This window comes from Melopsittacus undulatus, chromosome 7, assembly GCF_012275295.1.
Source record: "Melopsittacus undulatus isolate bMelUnd1 chromosome 7, bMelUnd1.mat.Z, whole genome shotgun sequence".
Taxonomy (NCBI): domain Eukaryota; kingdom Metazoa; phylum Chordata; class Aves; order Psittaciformes; family Psittaculidae; genus Melopsittacus; species Melopsittacus undulatus.
Window position 1 is genome coordinate 26,852,994 of NC_047533.1, and position 16,447 is coordinate 26,869,440.

The 16,447-nt window shown below is 38.2% G+C and overlaps 1 protein-coding gene across 2 annotated transcripts in view; it reads right to left on the minus strand.

Moving 5' to 3' along the window:
- The window catches only part of GABRA4 (gamma-aminobutyric acid type A receptor subunit alpha4), a 38,709-nt gene that overhangs the window by 8,300 nt on the left and 13,962 nt on the right, over positions 1-16,447 (minus strand). For both annotated transcript variants that reach the window (XM_034064573.1, XM_034064572.1), the window contains exons 6-8: positions 16,030-16,173; positions 14,488-14,640; positions 11,129-11,388 (exon numbers count right to left, since the gene is read on the minus strand). In XM_034064573.1, the coding sequence (XP_033920464.1) occupies positions 11,129-11,388; positions 14,488-14,640; positions 16,030-16,173 (557 nt within the window). The remainder of the gene's footprint in view (positions 1-11,128; positions 11,389-14,487; positions 14,641-16,029; positions 16,174-16,447) is intronic.

Genomic DNA, 16,447 nt, shown 5'->3' on the forward strand with positions numbered 1-16,447 from the left:
TTCTGGCCACTAGGAAGCTCAGCCATCATCAACTGCTGATAAACAGGTATACATTAAAACTAGAACCATGTATCCGCAATGTAATTCAGAGGCATTCTTCTAATCCGCCTCAGCACTCTTTGAAAAATAGTTTGCCAGTCCTGAGATTGGATATATAGAGGGTTCTAAAGACCTACACCAGTCTCATCTTCCAACAGACCTTTGCAGCAACATTGTGCAAGGTCCAAAGGCTTCTTTTGCACCATTTGTTTACTTAAACAGAGAGTTCATTGCTGCAAGTCAGTAGGTTTTCTAGGTCCTTAGCAGATCTTTGACACAGGATAATCACTAGTGCTATCTCTCTCTGGGACAGAGGCAGTACAATATTTAAAGCAGTAGCTTCTATTTTCTCAGGATAAATTCAAAGCAGAACTTACAAGTCACAACACCACCATCTGGTATCAGTCTCAGCGAAAGAGAACTAATGCTTGGACATTCAGCATGCAGCTGTCAAAGCTGGAGACACATGTCCTGGGCAGGATCACAGCATAAATTACACGCCTTTGCAGGAAGAGCCATCCGACTGTACCCAGCACTTTCAGCACTGAGCTTTTTCCTGAAGCTAGACAGCTAAGTCACACTTTAGAAAGACACAAAAAGACTTTGTCAGTGACCAGGATGGGAACATTGGTTTGGTGATAGAAGACCTCTTCTGAAACCTGCCCTGTCACAGGGGTATCAACAGAGGCCTCCCACATCTTATGCACTTTCCCACCAGGCTACTGGATATTCTACAACAAGTGGTTCTCATTCCTTGTCATAGATGTTGCAATCTGCCCATTTCAATCTCTCCCTCCCACTGCAGCACATGTACAGACAAGCCAGCTCCAAAATCCACTCCTTTCCTTCTCACTGTCCCATATAAATTATTTAATAAGAGCAGCTTCAACAGGAGCTTAAAGTCCCACAGACTACCTAGTAGTCTGATTACGAATACAATTCTACAAGACGGAAGTGTCAGGACTCAAGCCTGCTCAGACACCCCCATAGGGTTTGTGGGAGGCTGTATCCAATAGCCATGCTGGCCATTCAGATGAAACAGCAAAAGTATTTCTCCACCTAAGATGTATGGCAAACACTTTGGAAGCAGCAATTCTGTTCTGTACATGCCTACCCAAGGAAATGTAGTAATCATGCTTTTTAGGTGCCTAATCACCATTTTGGATACTTAACCTTCTTGGGAAGAAAAAAAAAAAAAGAAAGAAATGAAAACACAACCAGCCAAAAAACACAACCAACCAAACCTGAAAAGGGTAGGGTACCACAAAGCAGTTTAATAACTGCATAGAACAATTTTAATTGTTTACTAGAATAATCAAGCATATAACAAAGAGGTGTTACTATAATGAAATGAAAACGAAACAGTAAATAAAAATCTGTATGCTTCAATGTTAATTTTGCAAGACTAAGATTAGAGCTTTCCATAATAGCACCATTAAACCTTCAGCAAGTCACAAGTTAGTACACAGGAAGGCCAGTGATGTGCTGTATGAAAGCATAGGTTTCTTAAACTGAGAGATCTCAACTAATTCAAACAAAAAATCATGCAAAAATTGGAAGGCTTAAAGCTATCAAAAGTCTGGCATTACTTACTGTTTAGCAGCAACATGAAAATTGTTTGTGTGGTAATCTAGTAATATTTTCCTATTAAATTCTACCATAGCGGTTTTTGTCCTTACCATTCCTTCCGCAGAAAACAGTCTGTTCTTCTGGGAGGACATTAGATAGTCTGCCAAATTCACACCATATGACATTTACCAGGGAAGTAGCATGTTGTCATCAGTGTAAATAATGCTGTTTGTCCCAAATCCCACTGAGTCACCATATTGCCGTGCTGCTACCAAATGCACAAGCTGGAAGAGAAATCTACCATGGTTTACTATTACGCTGTAAAGCCAGTCAATCAAAATCTTACTGCAATAGTACTAGAGATTTTGTTTTGCTTTACAGAGCCCTGGAATATGACCAAGTAAAAGCTCCACCTGCCACAAAATACAGTGAATTCTAGTTCATGGCTTTAGCAGTGCAAAGAGCAATGCAGATTATTTGAAGAGAAAGAAATGAGGGGACAGAAACTATGAGAGCCAGTGCACCATCTGTGCTGCTCATACTGCAATCTGAATCATGCAATAGGAGGTAAGAGCAGCACTCCATTATATGTTTTACTATTTAACACTTTTATTGGTGACACGGACAGTGGGATTGAGTGCATCCGCAGCAAGTTTGTCAAAGACACCAAGGTGTATGGTGTTGTTGACATGCTGGAGTGAAGGGATGCCATCTAGAGGGACCTTTACATGCTTGAGAGGTGGGCCAATGCCAACCTCATGAAGTTCAACAAGGCCAAGTGCAAAGTCCTACAGGTGGGTTGGGGCACTCTCAATCACAGATACAGGCTGGGCACAGAATGGATTAAGAGTGGTCCTGAGGAGAAGGACCTGGGGGTATAGGTCAATGAGAAACTGAGCATGAGCCAGCAGTGTGCACTCACAGCCCAGAAAGCCAACCATATCCTGGGCTGCATCAAAAGACGGGTGACCAGCAGGTTGAAGGAGGTGATCCTGCCCCTCTACTCTGCTCTCGTGAGACGTCACTTGGAGTATTGTGTGCAGTTCTGGTGCCCTCCACATAAAAAGGACATGGAACTGTTGGAACAAGTCCAGAGGAGGGCCACGAAGATGACAGAGGGCTGGAGCATCTCTCCCATGAAGACAGGCTGAGAGAGATGGGCTTGTTCAGCCTGGAGAAGAGAAGGCTCTGGGGAGACCTTAGAGCAGCTTCCAGTGCCTAAAGGGGACCTACAGGAAATCCGGAGAGGAACTTTTTACAAGGATATGTAGTGACAGGACAAGGGGGAATGGCTTTAGGCTGAAAGAGGGTAGATACAGGTTAGATATTAGGAATAAATTCTTTACTGTTAGCGTGCTAAGGCACTGCAACAGATTGTCCAGAGAAGCTGTGGTTGTCCCACCCATGGAAGTGTTCCCAGGTTGGATGAGGAGCTATGTGGTCTAGTAGAAGGTGTCATTGTCAATGGCAGGGGGATTGGAACTAGGTGATCTTTAAGGCCCTTTCCAACCAAGTAACATTCTATGATTCTCTGACAGGCCAAAAAGTATATGACATGAAAGACAAGTGAATTCAAGGTTATTCAAGAGACATAATTAGAAGTACCATTTTTTGAAAACTGGATGCCAAATAAACCTATCCACCTGTATGATGCTTAAGAGCCATATACATGTATAGGGTTCTTAAGCACTGGCGTGCACAATTCTTGGAGATTTATTTATATCATGACAACAATGAAAGAGCTGAAAGCAACATTGGGAGAATAAATCTATTAGGAGAGGTCATGTGATAATCAGCTGTGGAGGTGCTCTGTTTAACATCTATGAAAGGAAGAAGAACAGCTGATCAGGGACAAAAACCCTTCATTATTTTCTGTATCTTTCAATTTTTGGTGACCTTAAAGCTGAGTTAAATTTGCTTCAGTGGTTTACTGAAAATGCCTTGAACACTCATTGCCTCATAGATTTTCCCAAGCCTCTCAACATTTATTTCTTCTGACTCCGATCTTCACAGTGTAAAAATGAAATCAGCTAGAAATCTCACACACAGCTGTGAAACTCAATTGCAATTTGGTGTCATTGGGTTCACTAGTACTGAAAACTCTGTATGGAGGGGAAACAAAACTGAAATCTGAATATAAATACAGAAAAAGGCTTAAACAGAAAATATGAAGAGCCTCGTACTCAAATGCATCTTTTCAGACTAATGATCATAGGGAAAACTATGAATTCCCTGACAACTGTAAGGGATGCTGAGAAATCTGAAAATCTTACCCCTGTCACCATTCAGGTTTGTTCTGACGTGGTGTTTCTGAACTGCTGCCACATATGTTTTGAGTCCTTAACATTTGCCTCTTTAGAAAAAAAAAAATATATATAAATAGATCCATAGCCCTATCTTAAACCTTGCTACTGACATTAGTATGAAAATAGCAAGAACATGTATTGTTTAAGGACAAAACCATAAGGAATACATTTTTTTTGGAGCATGGCTGAGGTTTTTTTCCAGTAGACCAGCACAACAGCACAGAATGGCATTTAAGAATATATTTAGAATTAAAGACAATAGAGTTTAGTATTTTCTAGAATAACCACTTGAAAGACTGACATGACTGAGCTTTGGTCTCCAAAATGAGAGCCTTATCCTAGTACAATTTAAATTAAGTCTTCTAGCAACTATAGTAATCACTGTCAGCTATTTGAGCATGAGACGAATAACAGCCAAGCATATCCCTCATATTCCCTTGCCTACTATTGTGGTAGTTCATTATGATACTTATAGAAAATTGAAGAGTGAGCAATTACCACACTTCCTAGCAAGGGTTGGGGGAAATAGCAGGATTTTTTGTTTAGTTATAAATCAGGTGTTGAAAATAAACTTCTGCGGTTTTATGCATATTAAAAAACCCCAACAAACAAACCAACACCCCAACAGACAAAGAAAAACCCTCATTCCCCAACTTTGAACTGCAACACTTTTGTTCATCTTATCAACAGTCAGCCATTTTTTACCTTCATTATAACTGAATTCTGGAATTCAGTGTATTTTATAACATGGTTGAGTCAGACTCTAATCCCAAACCTAATACTATGTTGTATACTTCCAGTAATTACTCTGCTCACTTTGCAGTAGGCAAATGTTTCTACTTCCAGTATAAATTTATTCCACCACTCAGCCATGTTAAAGGTAGAGCAATATTGGGTTCTTGGAAAGAGACCAATTTTTTTAATATAGCACTTTAATTTGTGCTATTTAGAAAGACATACAATGTGAAATATTAAGAAAACCATTGTAAATTGTACACCACACATTTATGCTTCAATTGTATTGTTTGAGCACATATTTAGCTTTATACACTGTGAGTTGTGTCACTTGCTGGGTGGGACTGCCTAAGTCTAGAGAACTAAGTTAAAAAAAAACAACAACAAAAAAGAAGCAATCAGAAGGAAAAATAATATGGGGTATGGGGAGGAAACAACACAAAACGTTGTACCTGGGCATCGTAGTTAATAAGATATTTTAAGAACCAGTTTGTATTTATTCTATCTTCGGGTATGCAAAAATTCAAAGTTCCCACTAAGTCAATGCCACCTTACCCTAGGTAGCTATTAGCTCCCATCTTTCAAATAGCATTCGGTATGAAATGTTCTGGTTGCTTATGACTTGCATCCACTCCCATCCTACCTAACATGATGCTAGCATATTACGACAGTAAATAATTGATAGCAAAAATGCTGACTAACAGAACAAGAGTGACAGAAAATTGTTCATATATCAAAGAAATGATTCATATGGCACAGCAGTCTCCCTTTGTATGGTCCTGTCCTTACATCTGCATGAACTCTATAAGCATTTCTTGAATCTGAAGTCCTTCATTAGGATCTGAGTTTTAAATGTCACTGCCTTTAAAAAAACTGAACCATAACACCCAAGGCAGTGACAAAGCAGTGAAGCAGCAAAAAATGATTATTATATTTAAAAACTGAAATGCTGTTCCAACAGCAGGACTACTCAAGTCACATAGAGGAGGTAGGCTATGCATCCATACAAGTTCAGTAAGCAGATCATCACCTTGTGGTCCAAGTACCACCATTAAGATCTAGATGCTTTACAGGTAACTCCCTCCACATATGAGGGAAGTGGGCTTAGCTCCACTTCTCTATTTGCTGGGACAGAGAAAGCTGTTGTTTTACCAGTCCCAAGGTAGAAGCAAAGAAAAAAAAAATTGCACTGCTCTAGATCTGGTACATTTATGTACCTCTCCATTACAGAATATGTCTACATGGTCAAAAAGAAGTTTTGGTTGAAAGGTTAATATTTCCACTTTCACTTACAGTCTAAGCCTTAGACACAAGAGTGTATCTGCTGCTGTTTCAGCATTAATCAACTCTAGGGAGTAAGAATAACAAAAAAAAAAAAAGCCCAGCATACACATGCACTAAGAGAAGTATCCAGCCTATAGCCTCTGGATTGTACCCAGCCCATCAGAGCTATCCAGAGCTGAACCGTGCTCTGGAAGTCAGGAGATGAGGCAGAGAGCTGGGCACGAGCTAGATTAATTTCTCCAGACAAATTACTCTAGACATCTGCTCACCAAAAGCTGCCAAAGGATCCCCACTTTCCTCCCACCCCCCATTATATCACTTGAGCTCTGTCCACCACATGACCACAAAGGAAGCCACAGAAAATACATCTTGACCACGTATAAAAGCACATATGCACGTTGCCCACATGAAAATGTTTCTTGTAAACTTGTCAAGTACATGCCAATCACATATCATCCTACTAAGGAGAGGAGTGCACACCTACATGGCAGTGAGGTTTGACCCTCCAGCTCCTCCATTAGATGCTATGTGGCTCACTCAAGACAACATGACACTTAACTGTCTTCAGAAAGTAGGAGAGAAATTTGAAAGTTACAATCTACTTGTGATTGAGTTTAATGAAAATATTCCATTCAAAAGGGTCTTCTGAGTCTGACCTGTTTTTTCCCAAGTTTCACACCCTTTTAACAGACAGCTGAGGTTGAAGCTCATGTTAACAGTGTTTAGGAGACTGTTTTTTGAAGACTACCTTTCAGTAGCATTCTTCATCTCCAAAATTGGGTAGGTATTAACTCCAGCCCAGACGAAACCAGGACATCTTTAAAAATAAACTTCATAGGAATACAGTGAGAAGGAAATAGTGCAGAAGCATAAAAATAGACTCAGAAGTCCAATAACAAACTATAAATCATTAATTTCCATCACACATTGACTTGCATGACATTTCTGCTCTTACTAAAGAAAGTAGTTCAGAACATTAGGGACAGGTTTACAGAATCACTAGGGTGGAAGGGAGCTCTGGAGATCATCTAGTCCAACCCCCCTGCTAAGGCAGGGTCACCAAGAGCAGGTTAAACAGGAAAGTGTCCAGAAGGCTGTTGAATGTCTCCAGAGAGGAAGACTCCACAACCTCCCTGGGCAGCCTGTTCCAGTGCTCTGCCACCCTCAATGCAAAGAAATTCCTTCTAACCTGAAAGCATTTTAACTTGTTCCAAAGACAACAAAATCACATGAGACCATGGTGTAAGTCATCTGTCTTGGCTTAGACAGATTCCAGTATGGTCTCACTGTGTGTGAAAGAAGGGATGAGTGAGGCTGTCCAAGTTCCTTGTGAACTCAAGGTAGACCTAAAGCAAGCTTGGACCCTACTCATGGGATATCTATTGCAGAACTGCACTCTTTATGGGGACACATTGAGTTTGTAGCAGAAAGTTATAGGCAACAAGAAGAAAGAGTTGAAATGAGGCAGAGAGAGGAGGAGGGTAAAGAGAGATTTAATAAGACCATGGCTAAAACCAAATCAAGTGATAGAGGACACCTGCATCTGCAGGCACTACAGGCTCACTCCTGCCACCCCAACCCACTAATTTTTTGTTGGAGTTAATACAATTCAGGTTACTTAGCTAGCCTCCAAAATTCATTTAATGCTTACTGTAATCAATACATTGATCCATCACCCACCATGAGGGTTCAAAAAATTAAATACGATTACACTAATTAATAACCTAGAAAAGAATATAATCCACATTTGCTACAGTAAAGATGTACTGGTTGTAGTGAATATATAATATGAATTAATACTCCCCAAATCATTTGATCATAACAAGAAGAGCTGTCTTTGATCTCAAACAACTGGAAAAGTGTTCCTGATCAAAAAAAAAAAAACCACCAGCACACCACCAAGAATTCTAATTAACGTAATATATGAACTGATTAGTATAGAAAAGCCACTTTAATTCTATGGTCAGAAATCAGTCACATACATGTTAAAAAAGGACTTCCAATTATGTGCAATTTATCTTTATTTTACCAAAATGTACTATTAATATACCTAATTTCTAGTACTATTGCATAGTAAAATCCCCATGTTCTATAGGGAACCCAGTTTCACAGACAAGCATGCTCCATCCCAGAAGCCCTCTAGGACAATCCAACCCTGTTACTTGAGGGGAAAAAAAAAAATTACAAATCAAGTGCATGTAACCACCCAGTGAATAATGCAGAAACTACAGCCCACAAAATTAAGCCCTTTAAAAGTATACTTTCACCTTGTTTGGTTTCCTTAACAGCTTCAAGTGCTTTGGATGTTTTATGTTTTCAGGGCACCTACACAGATGGGACCTCAACCATGAAAAGCCAGTGCAACCTTCTCTATGCCAGCTCAAGGCAGGCAAAAGTACAGGACTACAAGGTGCAAGAGAGGGAGTTCTCCCCCTCCAATTTTAGAAGATCCAAACCAGGTTGCAAATGGCGAGATATGCACCAGAAAAAAAAAAAACAAACGAGTATGGCCTAGGTATTTGGGCAACTTTTTTCCCCAATTTACACACCTTTCCCCCGTGGGCCAAGTAAAAATTTTTAATTTTGGAATACTGACAAATTTACCAGACTAGTCGAAGTCTCTCTGAAAAGTTTTGAGTTTAATCTAAAACTTTCCCTTGAGCTCTGTCAATTGTATTGCTAACAACAGAGTTGCTCATACAATAGTGACAATGTAGTGCAGACTGTTTTTTAAACATAAAATGGGTTAAGATATCAAACCCTATCATTTAGCTATGGAGATGAAACTTGTAAGAAACAATGCTCACAGATTACATGCTACAGGCAGGCTATTGTCCTATACTCTTTTGCAGGATGTCAGAAATAGCTGAAGGATACCCAATCAATGGAGAAACACACCATTATGGGGTAATAATGAAAATGGCTGTCAGGAAAAAGCCATCCATGTTTATGGGTTGCCCAGGGAGGTTGTGAATGCTCCATCCCTGGCAGTGTTCAAGGCCAGGTTGGATGAAGCCTTGGGGGATATGGTTTAGTGTGAGGTGTCCCTGCTCATGGCAGGGGGGTTGGAACTAGATGATCTTCAGGTCCTTTCCAACCCTAAGTACTCTATGATTCTATGATTCTTTGCACCACAAACCCACAGGAAAACTGAGATTCTGTTACCTCTGATAAATCAGCACAGATTAGACAGTATATGTGCAGGGCGGGGGGGGGGGAAGTCAGATTCATAATAAGGCATAAGAAAATTCTAGATTAGTTTTTCATAGGCAAAACTAAACATTTTAAGGAAAGGACTATATTATATGTTAGGTTGAAAAGCAAAGTCTAACACCCATATAAGCTTCTAACAAATTAGAACAAATTAGTTTCTGTTCTGTGCAGCGGGAGACCAGACCAGAAGTTATTTTTTACTTATGGAAAGGACTGCATGGTAGCTAAGTCATTATAACAGTACCCGTGATCTCACCATGTACTCCTGTCCTGGAAGAGCAAAGACTCAAGTCTTAGCATAGGTGTAATTGGAGAAAAAGCCATTAAAAAAGCCCAACAAACAAACCAGAACAAACCAACCAGCAAACACGCACAAGCATTCAACATACAATCAACATTATTACTCACTCACATGCTCATAACATTAATGCGTAACCCTTCAAAAAGTAGATTTTTCCCTTGAGGGCTTTCAAAATCCCCAAATCTGTAAGCACACGACTACTTTTATCACAGAATAATTAATGAAGCAGTGGAATGGAACTATTCACTTCTCATTTTACCAAGCTCTCAATTTGGATGTATTCTGTTAAACAAAAAGGGGGGGGGGGGACGGGGGGGGAGAGGAGGTTGGTAGAAGAAGAAATAGAAAGAAGAGTTTTTCCAAAACATGTGTACAAGTGGCTAAACATGACACAAGACTGACACATCAGTTCTGACCATGAATCAAAACAATTCTGTTAAGCCTCCATAGTTGCTACCTGAGAAAACTATTTTTTCCCTTTGTTTTACTCAAATCTTATAAATAAACCTAGGATGAAACTGTTCTTGTGCAATTTATATTCCTATGGACCCACATGAAACCTGACTATCACCAAAAGCAGTTTTTATTAACCCTCCTCAGGAGTGCATGAGATATGAAACTGCACGCTGTACAATCGAGAAGCTTAACATAAACTAATAGCATTAACAGCTCTTTGTACATGGCCAACTCCACACTACCATAAACGTACTTTTTCTTGTTCCCAGAGTGATGAGTAACACACTCTTCAGGAGGCCATCTATGCAGAAATGGGAGCTAACAGAACAACACAGCCAGGAGATTGAAAGCAGTAGCACTCTATGGTAGGACAGGAAAGAAGAGAAAGAAAAATGGAAGTGGGAGGACAGCAGCTGAGCAGCAATAACAAATGGAAGGGGTGGGAAGGCAAAAAAAAGAGCAGATAAATAGGAAGGGAGACAAATGAGATATGAAAGAGACAGAAGACAAAATTACCAAGAGTCAGTCTAAAACAGCAGTTCTTAAATTATGGCTCAGCCAAAGGAAACTACAAAGTCAGCCTGACAGGAAGAGTAAATTACATTGCTGCCCTCAGCATCTTCTTGAGTGGTGTTGCCAGGAGTCAGCCATGGCTTGGAATTACTGGCCTGCCATATGTCAGTGCAGGTGCTGCAATGACTTTGTTAGCTAGGTGTCTCATGAAGAAAGAAAACTCTGAATATGCACTACATGCAATGAAAGGAGAACTGTGATATCTAAGGAAGTGCACCAAGGTATTACTGCAGTGCCTTAGCCTATTTTAATTCAAGACATTAGCTACATAAGATATCATGCTTTCCTTAAAATATGTAATACCTTGGTCTATATAATCAGTCCAATCAAAATCAATGTGCAAAGGAAAAGGAAGTTTTCTCAAGATGCCCATTCTAACTGACCTTTGCCAAAACACAAGTAAATAACAGAAGAGACTGCAAGTATGGATGAACACAACCTTCTTCTCTCCCGAGTTAATCTAATAATGCAAGCAAGAATTAAGTCATGTTTTACAAGTTTTCATCATTTAATATAGTGTAGCATTAGCCTTCCATTAGGCTGACTTACTGCATCATTAGCTCAGAGGAAACCTGGAAGGAAGTTAAAGGCCTGTTTTTACCAAGAAACTGTGCCAAAAAGATAAAAAAGTTAACGTACACTGAAAACCTACCGTGAGTGTCTCTTCTGTACTTCTTTTTCTTTGTAGTGGAGCAACTGGAAATTCAAGAAGGGATTTTACCGTCTTCCTTTTGGCTTTTTCCATTTGAATATTAGTAAAATAGTTGACAGCAGCAAACTCAATAAGAGCAGAGAACACAAAGGCAAAGCAGACTGCTATGAACCAGTCCATGGCAGTAGCATAGGATACTTTTGGCAGTGAATGTCTTGCACTGATGCTCAGTGTCGTCATTGTCAACACTGTAGTTATTCCTTCAAAGAAATAAAGCAAAAGCATTGCTGAATATGAGTAAAACAAAGTGAGAATAGGCAAGCAGCTTCAAACACTTTTAAATTGCTCAGAAATCTCTCTGCTGCTTGTGAACAGTTCATTAGATTTAAGTCATGGCAATAATTATCTATCTCTAAGCAGCTATGCATACAAAACAGTTAACCAGATTTTTACAGGAGCCATGGAAAGCCATGACTTCAGCAGATGATGTACAGTTCAAATGAAGAAAATGTGGAAGCCTTCATTTCACATTCTTTTTGTGTCAAATTCAGTAGAATTTCCTAAAACAAGTTATCTCTTAAAACAAATTATTTTATAAACATCTGAACATAATTTAAGTTGTTAAATCATGTCTGTGCTCCTCAGACTGCAACAAAACTATGATTTTTCCTGTAATCGGTTCAGAATGCCAACTATTAGCCTGTGTCTGTTCCTATGATCTCATTTATAATCTAGGTGCCATTAAGTCATGGCAAATTATTTTGGTGCTAAGGAAAACTAGAATATTATGTTAATAACTCTGTTAATTAAGAAACTATCACCTTATTTTTTAAACCCTTCTGCTACTACTCAACCAATGAAATTTAATTAGAATTTAATCTCCCCAAAAGAAAAACTTTTTAATTAAAGTATACAGGCATGAATACTGAACTCAAAATATGCCCACTTCATGGGAATACTTCAAGTACAAATACATGCTGTATAAAACCAAGGTATGAGGTGGGATTTTTTTTTTCCTTTTTCATCCAAATTATCCCATATCATGCAAACGTAATACCAAGAATATAGTGAACACTGCATAAGTCCTACTATGATAATGGCAAGAAAGACTGACTACAAATGGAGATGTCTTTACTCTTATGAAAAGAATATTGTATCCATTTTAATTCAAGATGGAATGCATATATTCAGAAGAATTAAAAATAATTAAGAGCATAGTTTCCAACAGGATCTTCACATGCCCTGTTCCTTAAGCAGTGGTATTGCATATGGGTAATCTAATATGAAAAAGTTTCACCTAGACACTGCCATACAGAGAACTGGACACAAAAAAAAACCCCAGTCCTTCCTACTGAAGAATTAAAAAAAAAGGAAAAAGTAATAGCCAGTTTGTGAAAGCACAAAGAATATCTCAGAGCAAACTCAGCGGGATAAAAACACAGATGCAAGCTCACAAAACCTTCTTCAGTGGGAAGGTGTTGAAAAACACATCACTAAAAATATTTAAGTCTGAGTTAAAAAAAAAAAATATGGAAAGTTATTTTTTTTCCTGGAAGAGACCCATTCCTGATTAGCCCTATCCTTACTCCTCCTACCTTTGTCCACTAAGCAAACAGATTGTCTGAATTTTTTTTTAAGACATTTGTTTAATAGATGTAATAGGATGAAGTGATTTGACTGGACAACCATTCTCCAAATAGAAGGAGAAGCAGGCAGGCCATAACAGTATCACAGTTTATTGCCATAGTCTTTATCAGTTGATGATTAAATCATTCTTCTGGGAGACTTACAGTCGCCACTGCAATTGCTCTTTAATACGTGACACAGGGTTTTACAGGGTAGGAAATCAGGTTCTGGTAAAAAAAGATACTATATATACACATGAACTGCACATATTCAGAGCTAAATACTTGCAAGCGTCTGCAGTGTCCAATGGAAAGATCTTTTTTTGGATAGCCTCTTCTCACAGTTCCACTAGAAAGCTGGTACTATAGCAGGTGTTCTGGCTTCATTCCTATCTCTTGCCTATCTTTTCTTCTAAGAAAACCTTTAGAAAACAAGGTCCCTGTTGGAATTTATCAGAAAACTCAAAGATACTTTTTAGCCATACTTTAAGCCATTTGCTTTCAAAGGCATTTTAGAGAATTATCCGTAACTTAGTGGATATCCAAACATTATTAACAGTATTTGTTTTCAATGTGACATATGGATATAATGATACATATTACATCTATTGCTCTATAATTTTCAATTATCATATTTTGTCTGTAAATACAGATGCTACCTTTCCAGTTCATTGTAATACTCCCTTCACAAAAAGTTCCATTATTCAACATCCCTGCAAAGGCATGTGAAGTGATATACTACTTTGCCTAATATAATGCTTGAGTTCTGAGCTAGTATGGTTCTTATTAGGTTTGCAGGTTATTTCTCCTATAACTAATCATTAACGTTGTTAATTTGTGATACTGAGCAGTGTTCTGACTCCACTTACGTTGTTTGAGCTGGCTGTCACGTAGAAACATTAATTCCCATCACTCCTGCCAGCATCTATCTATCTATAGAAAGGCTTTTGTAGAACATTCTCTTCCTGATTAGTCCTGCTTTAGACTACAGTACATTATAAAGTCAAGACATTGCTCTATAAAGAGTCCTTTTAAAAATGTTTTTATCCTACTTCATTGTTAGGAACAGTATTTCCATTTAATGTCTTCTGCTTTGTCTTCCATCGAAGCTTTTTTGTTTTCATTTTCAGAGTCACTGTACCATCTCATTCAAGCTGCATTTTGATGAAGGCAATTTTAATATCTTGCTATCATTTTGCTTTTTTAATTCATTTCCATAATGGCAGTGGCAGAAAGGAGAGAAAAGCATTAAACACGAAATTACAGGAACAGGATCTAAGCCTTACTGATAGCAAGCTTTCACTAATGACACAGACATAACAAGACATTGGTACCTCTCACACACTCCCAATCAAATTGTTTTAAAATAAGTAATTACACTACTGTCCACTGAAGGACAAAATTGTTCTGGATGTGGACTAAGGACTTGACCATATTACTCAGCTCTTCACAGTTTTCTGGAATTCTACCCAAGCTGGTAGAACCCCCTGAGATATACAGCCATTTGCATGGGCAACCATGACACCCTTCAGGTTATATATTCCAAGTTTCTCTTCAATTCCAAGGATTCACAGAGCAACATTCTTCATACATTGACAGAAAAAAATCTCTGAATTTATATGATCCCTTGTTTCTGCACTAGTATGGAGGCAGTATATCCCGATGCACTAAAAAGGCTTATTCTAGTGAAAGTCCATAAAGCAGTACAAGACAAAGGAAAAAAGAAATAATTACCAAACACAGTTCTAGCTGGAACAGATTCCTTATTTATCCAAAATGAAACTTGAGAAAGGATCACGGTCATAATACATGGGATATAGGTCTGAATCATAAAATAACCCATTTTCCGTCTGAGGTGGAAGTAAACTGTCATAACAACATATTCACCTAGAAAAAATATGTAAGTAAAAGAAAATATTTTTCTGACTGTGCCAAAAATTTGTGTTCAGAATAACTGTTTCAGATTATCAACTAGTATTGTTTAAGGTGATGCTATTCATACCACTTAACATGTATAGAAAAATATGTTCCTTAAAGTCAAGAATGAAAGTTTTAAACAAATATCCTGGAAGTAGTAAATCCTAACAGTAGGATTCAGAAGCTGATATCCAAAATACTATAAATGTACAGCTAATATTGGATGACATTTTATAGCATTAGCATGATTTTAAAAATTCTCTTAGCAGCTGTGCATGAAAAGAGCCCAAAGACACAAGCTACCTACCCATCATAGCATCCCTAATATTGTGGTACCTATCCACCAAATAAACAACAACAATGAGACACATTAAATGTTATGGAAGCATCTTAGTTTTTTCACTAATATTCTATGTCAGCACCAGTATAATAATGAAACAAATGCAAAAATCACTGATAAGAATTAAAAATACTGTAACTTTATCTAAAATGTTAACATTTGTATTAAACAAAAAATAATTGCTGATTCACCATAAACTGAACAAACTGTCTAAATAAAGCACTACAGAACAAGCATTTTGGGAACAGTAAGGAAATTCTGTTGTTAACGTATAATAATCAATATGTTGAGAAGTAAACTGCTAGTGTATTGCAAAATGCTATTTTATCTTTGAGAAAAACATCCATAGAGCAATACACCAAATATATTTATCTGCTTCATTTTGACCATTTCACAACACCCAAACTTGCTGATGCTTAGGAAATTATTCAAAATTTTAAAAACATTTTTGGAATATGCTTGTTTATCACCATACTACTCATCAGTGATACTTTGCTTATTTCAGATGCCTGTAGTTGCCACTGCTTTACTTCTTACAGCACAAATCGGCAGAAGTATCTATTGTGACTAATGCATTTGTGCCTATCCTTATCTGACTAGAGGGTTTTTATGGCTTTAATAACCCATTCTGTATGCTGTACTTCTATCTTGAGCTGTTTGCACCACCAAACAAAGGAAGTCTTTTGCACATAATGTGGATACAGTACTGAGAAATTACTTCCTTACCCAGGCATCCTCTTGACTCTTCAAACTGCATTTTAAGCAGTGATTAAATGCTTATTTTGTCTCTTGGAGTAATGATCTCATTCTAGCTTTCTGAAAGACCATAGCAATCTACTGTAATGAATCTGCAAATGTAAATCTGAAGGGCAGAAACTTAATCCAGATTTATGCCCTCAGCCCTTCATCTATACCCTATGACATTCAGTAGAACACATTACAAGAAGGAAAGAAAGATTTTGGACAATGTTACAGGGTTAGTTTTACCTCAAGATGATTTTTACTGACGAGATTCCTACCTGTAATAGATTTAATGGTTTCAGTGGATACCGTATGCCCAAGAAGGTCATACTGAACTAAACTGGAAGACTCCTCAGGAACTTCCACTGACTTCTCAGGTCCTTTTGTCCACGTATAAATCATTTCACTCTTTGGATAAGCATCTACAACACAGCATCAGTTTGTTTAAATAGGAAACTTCTTCTCACACCTTACAAAAAGCCCAACCCGAACCTACTGAAACCAAACAGTTAAGGCTCTCACTAACAACTTTCAAAGATACCTTTCTTATTAAGTTAGCCCCAAAAGCCACCCTCAGAGGAGAATAAATAGCATCTAAAGTCATACGTCAAGTGTCACACACAAATTCACTGTGAATGTGAAGTCTAAACATGAGTTCTTTCTGGGTTAGCCTTTATCAGGCATGTAAAGTTTATC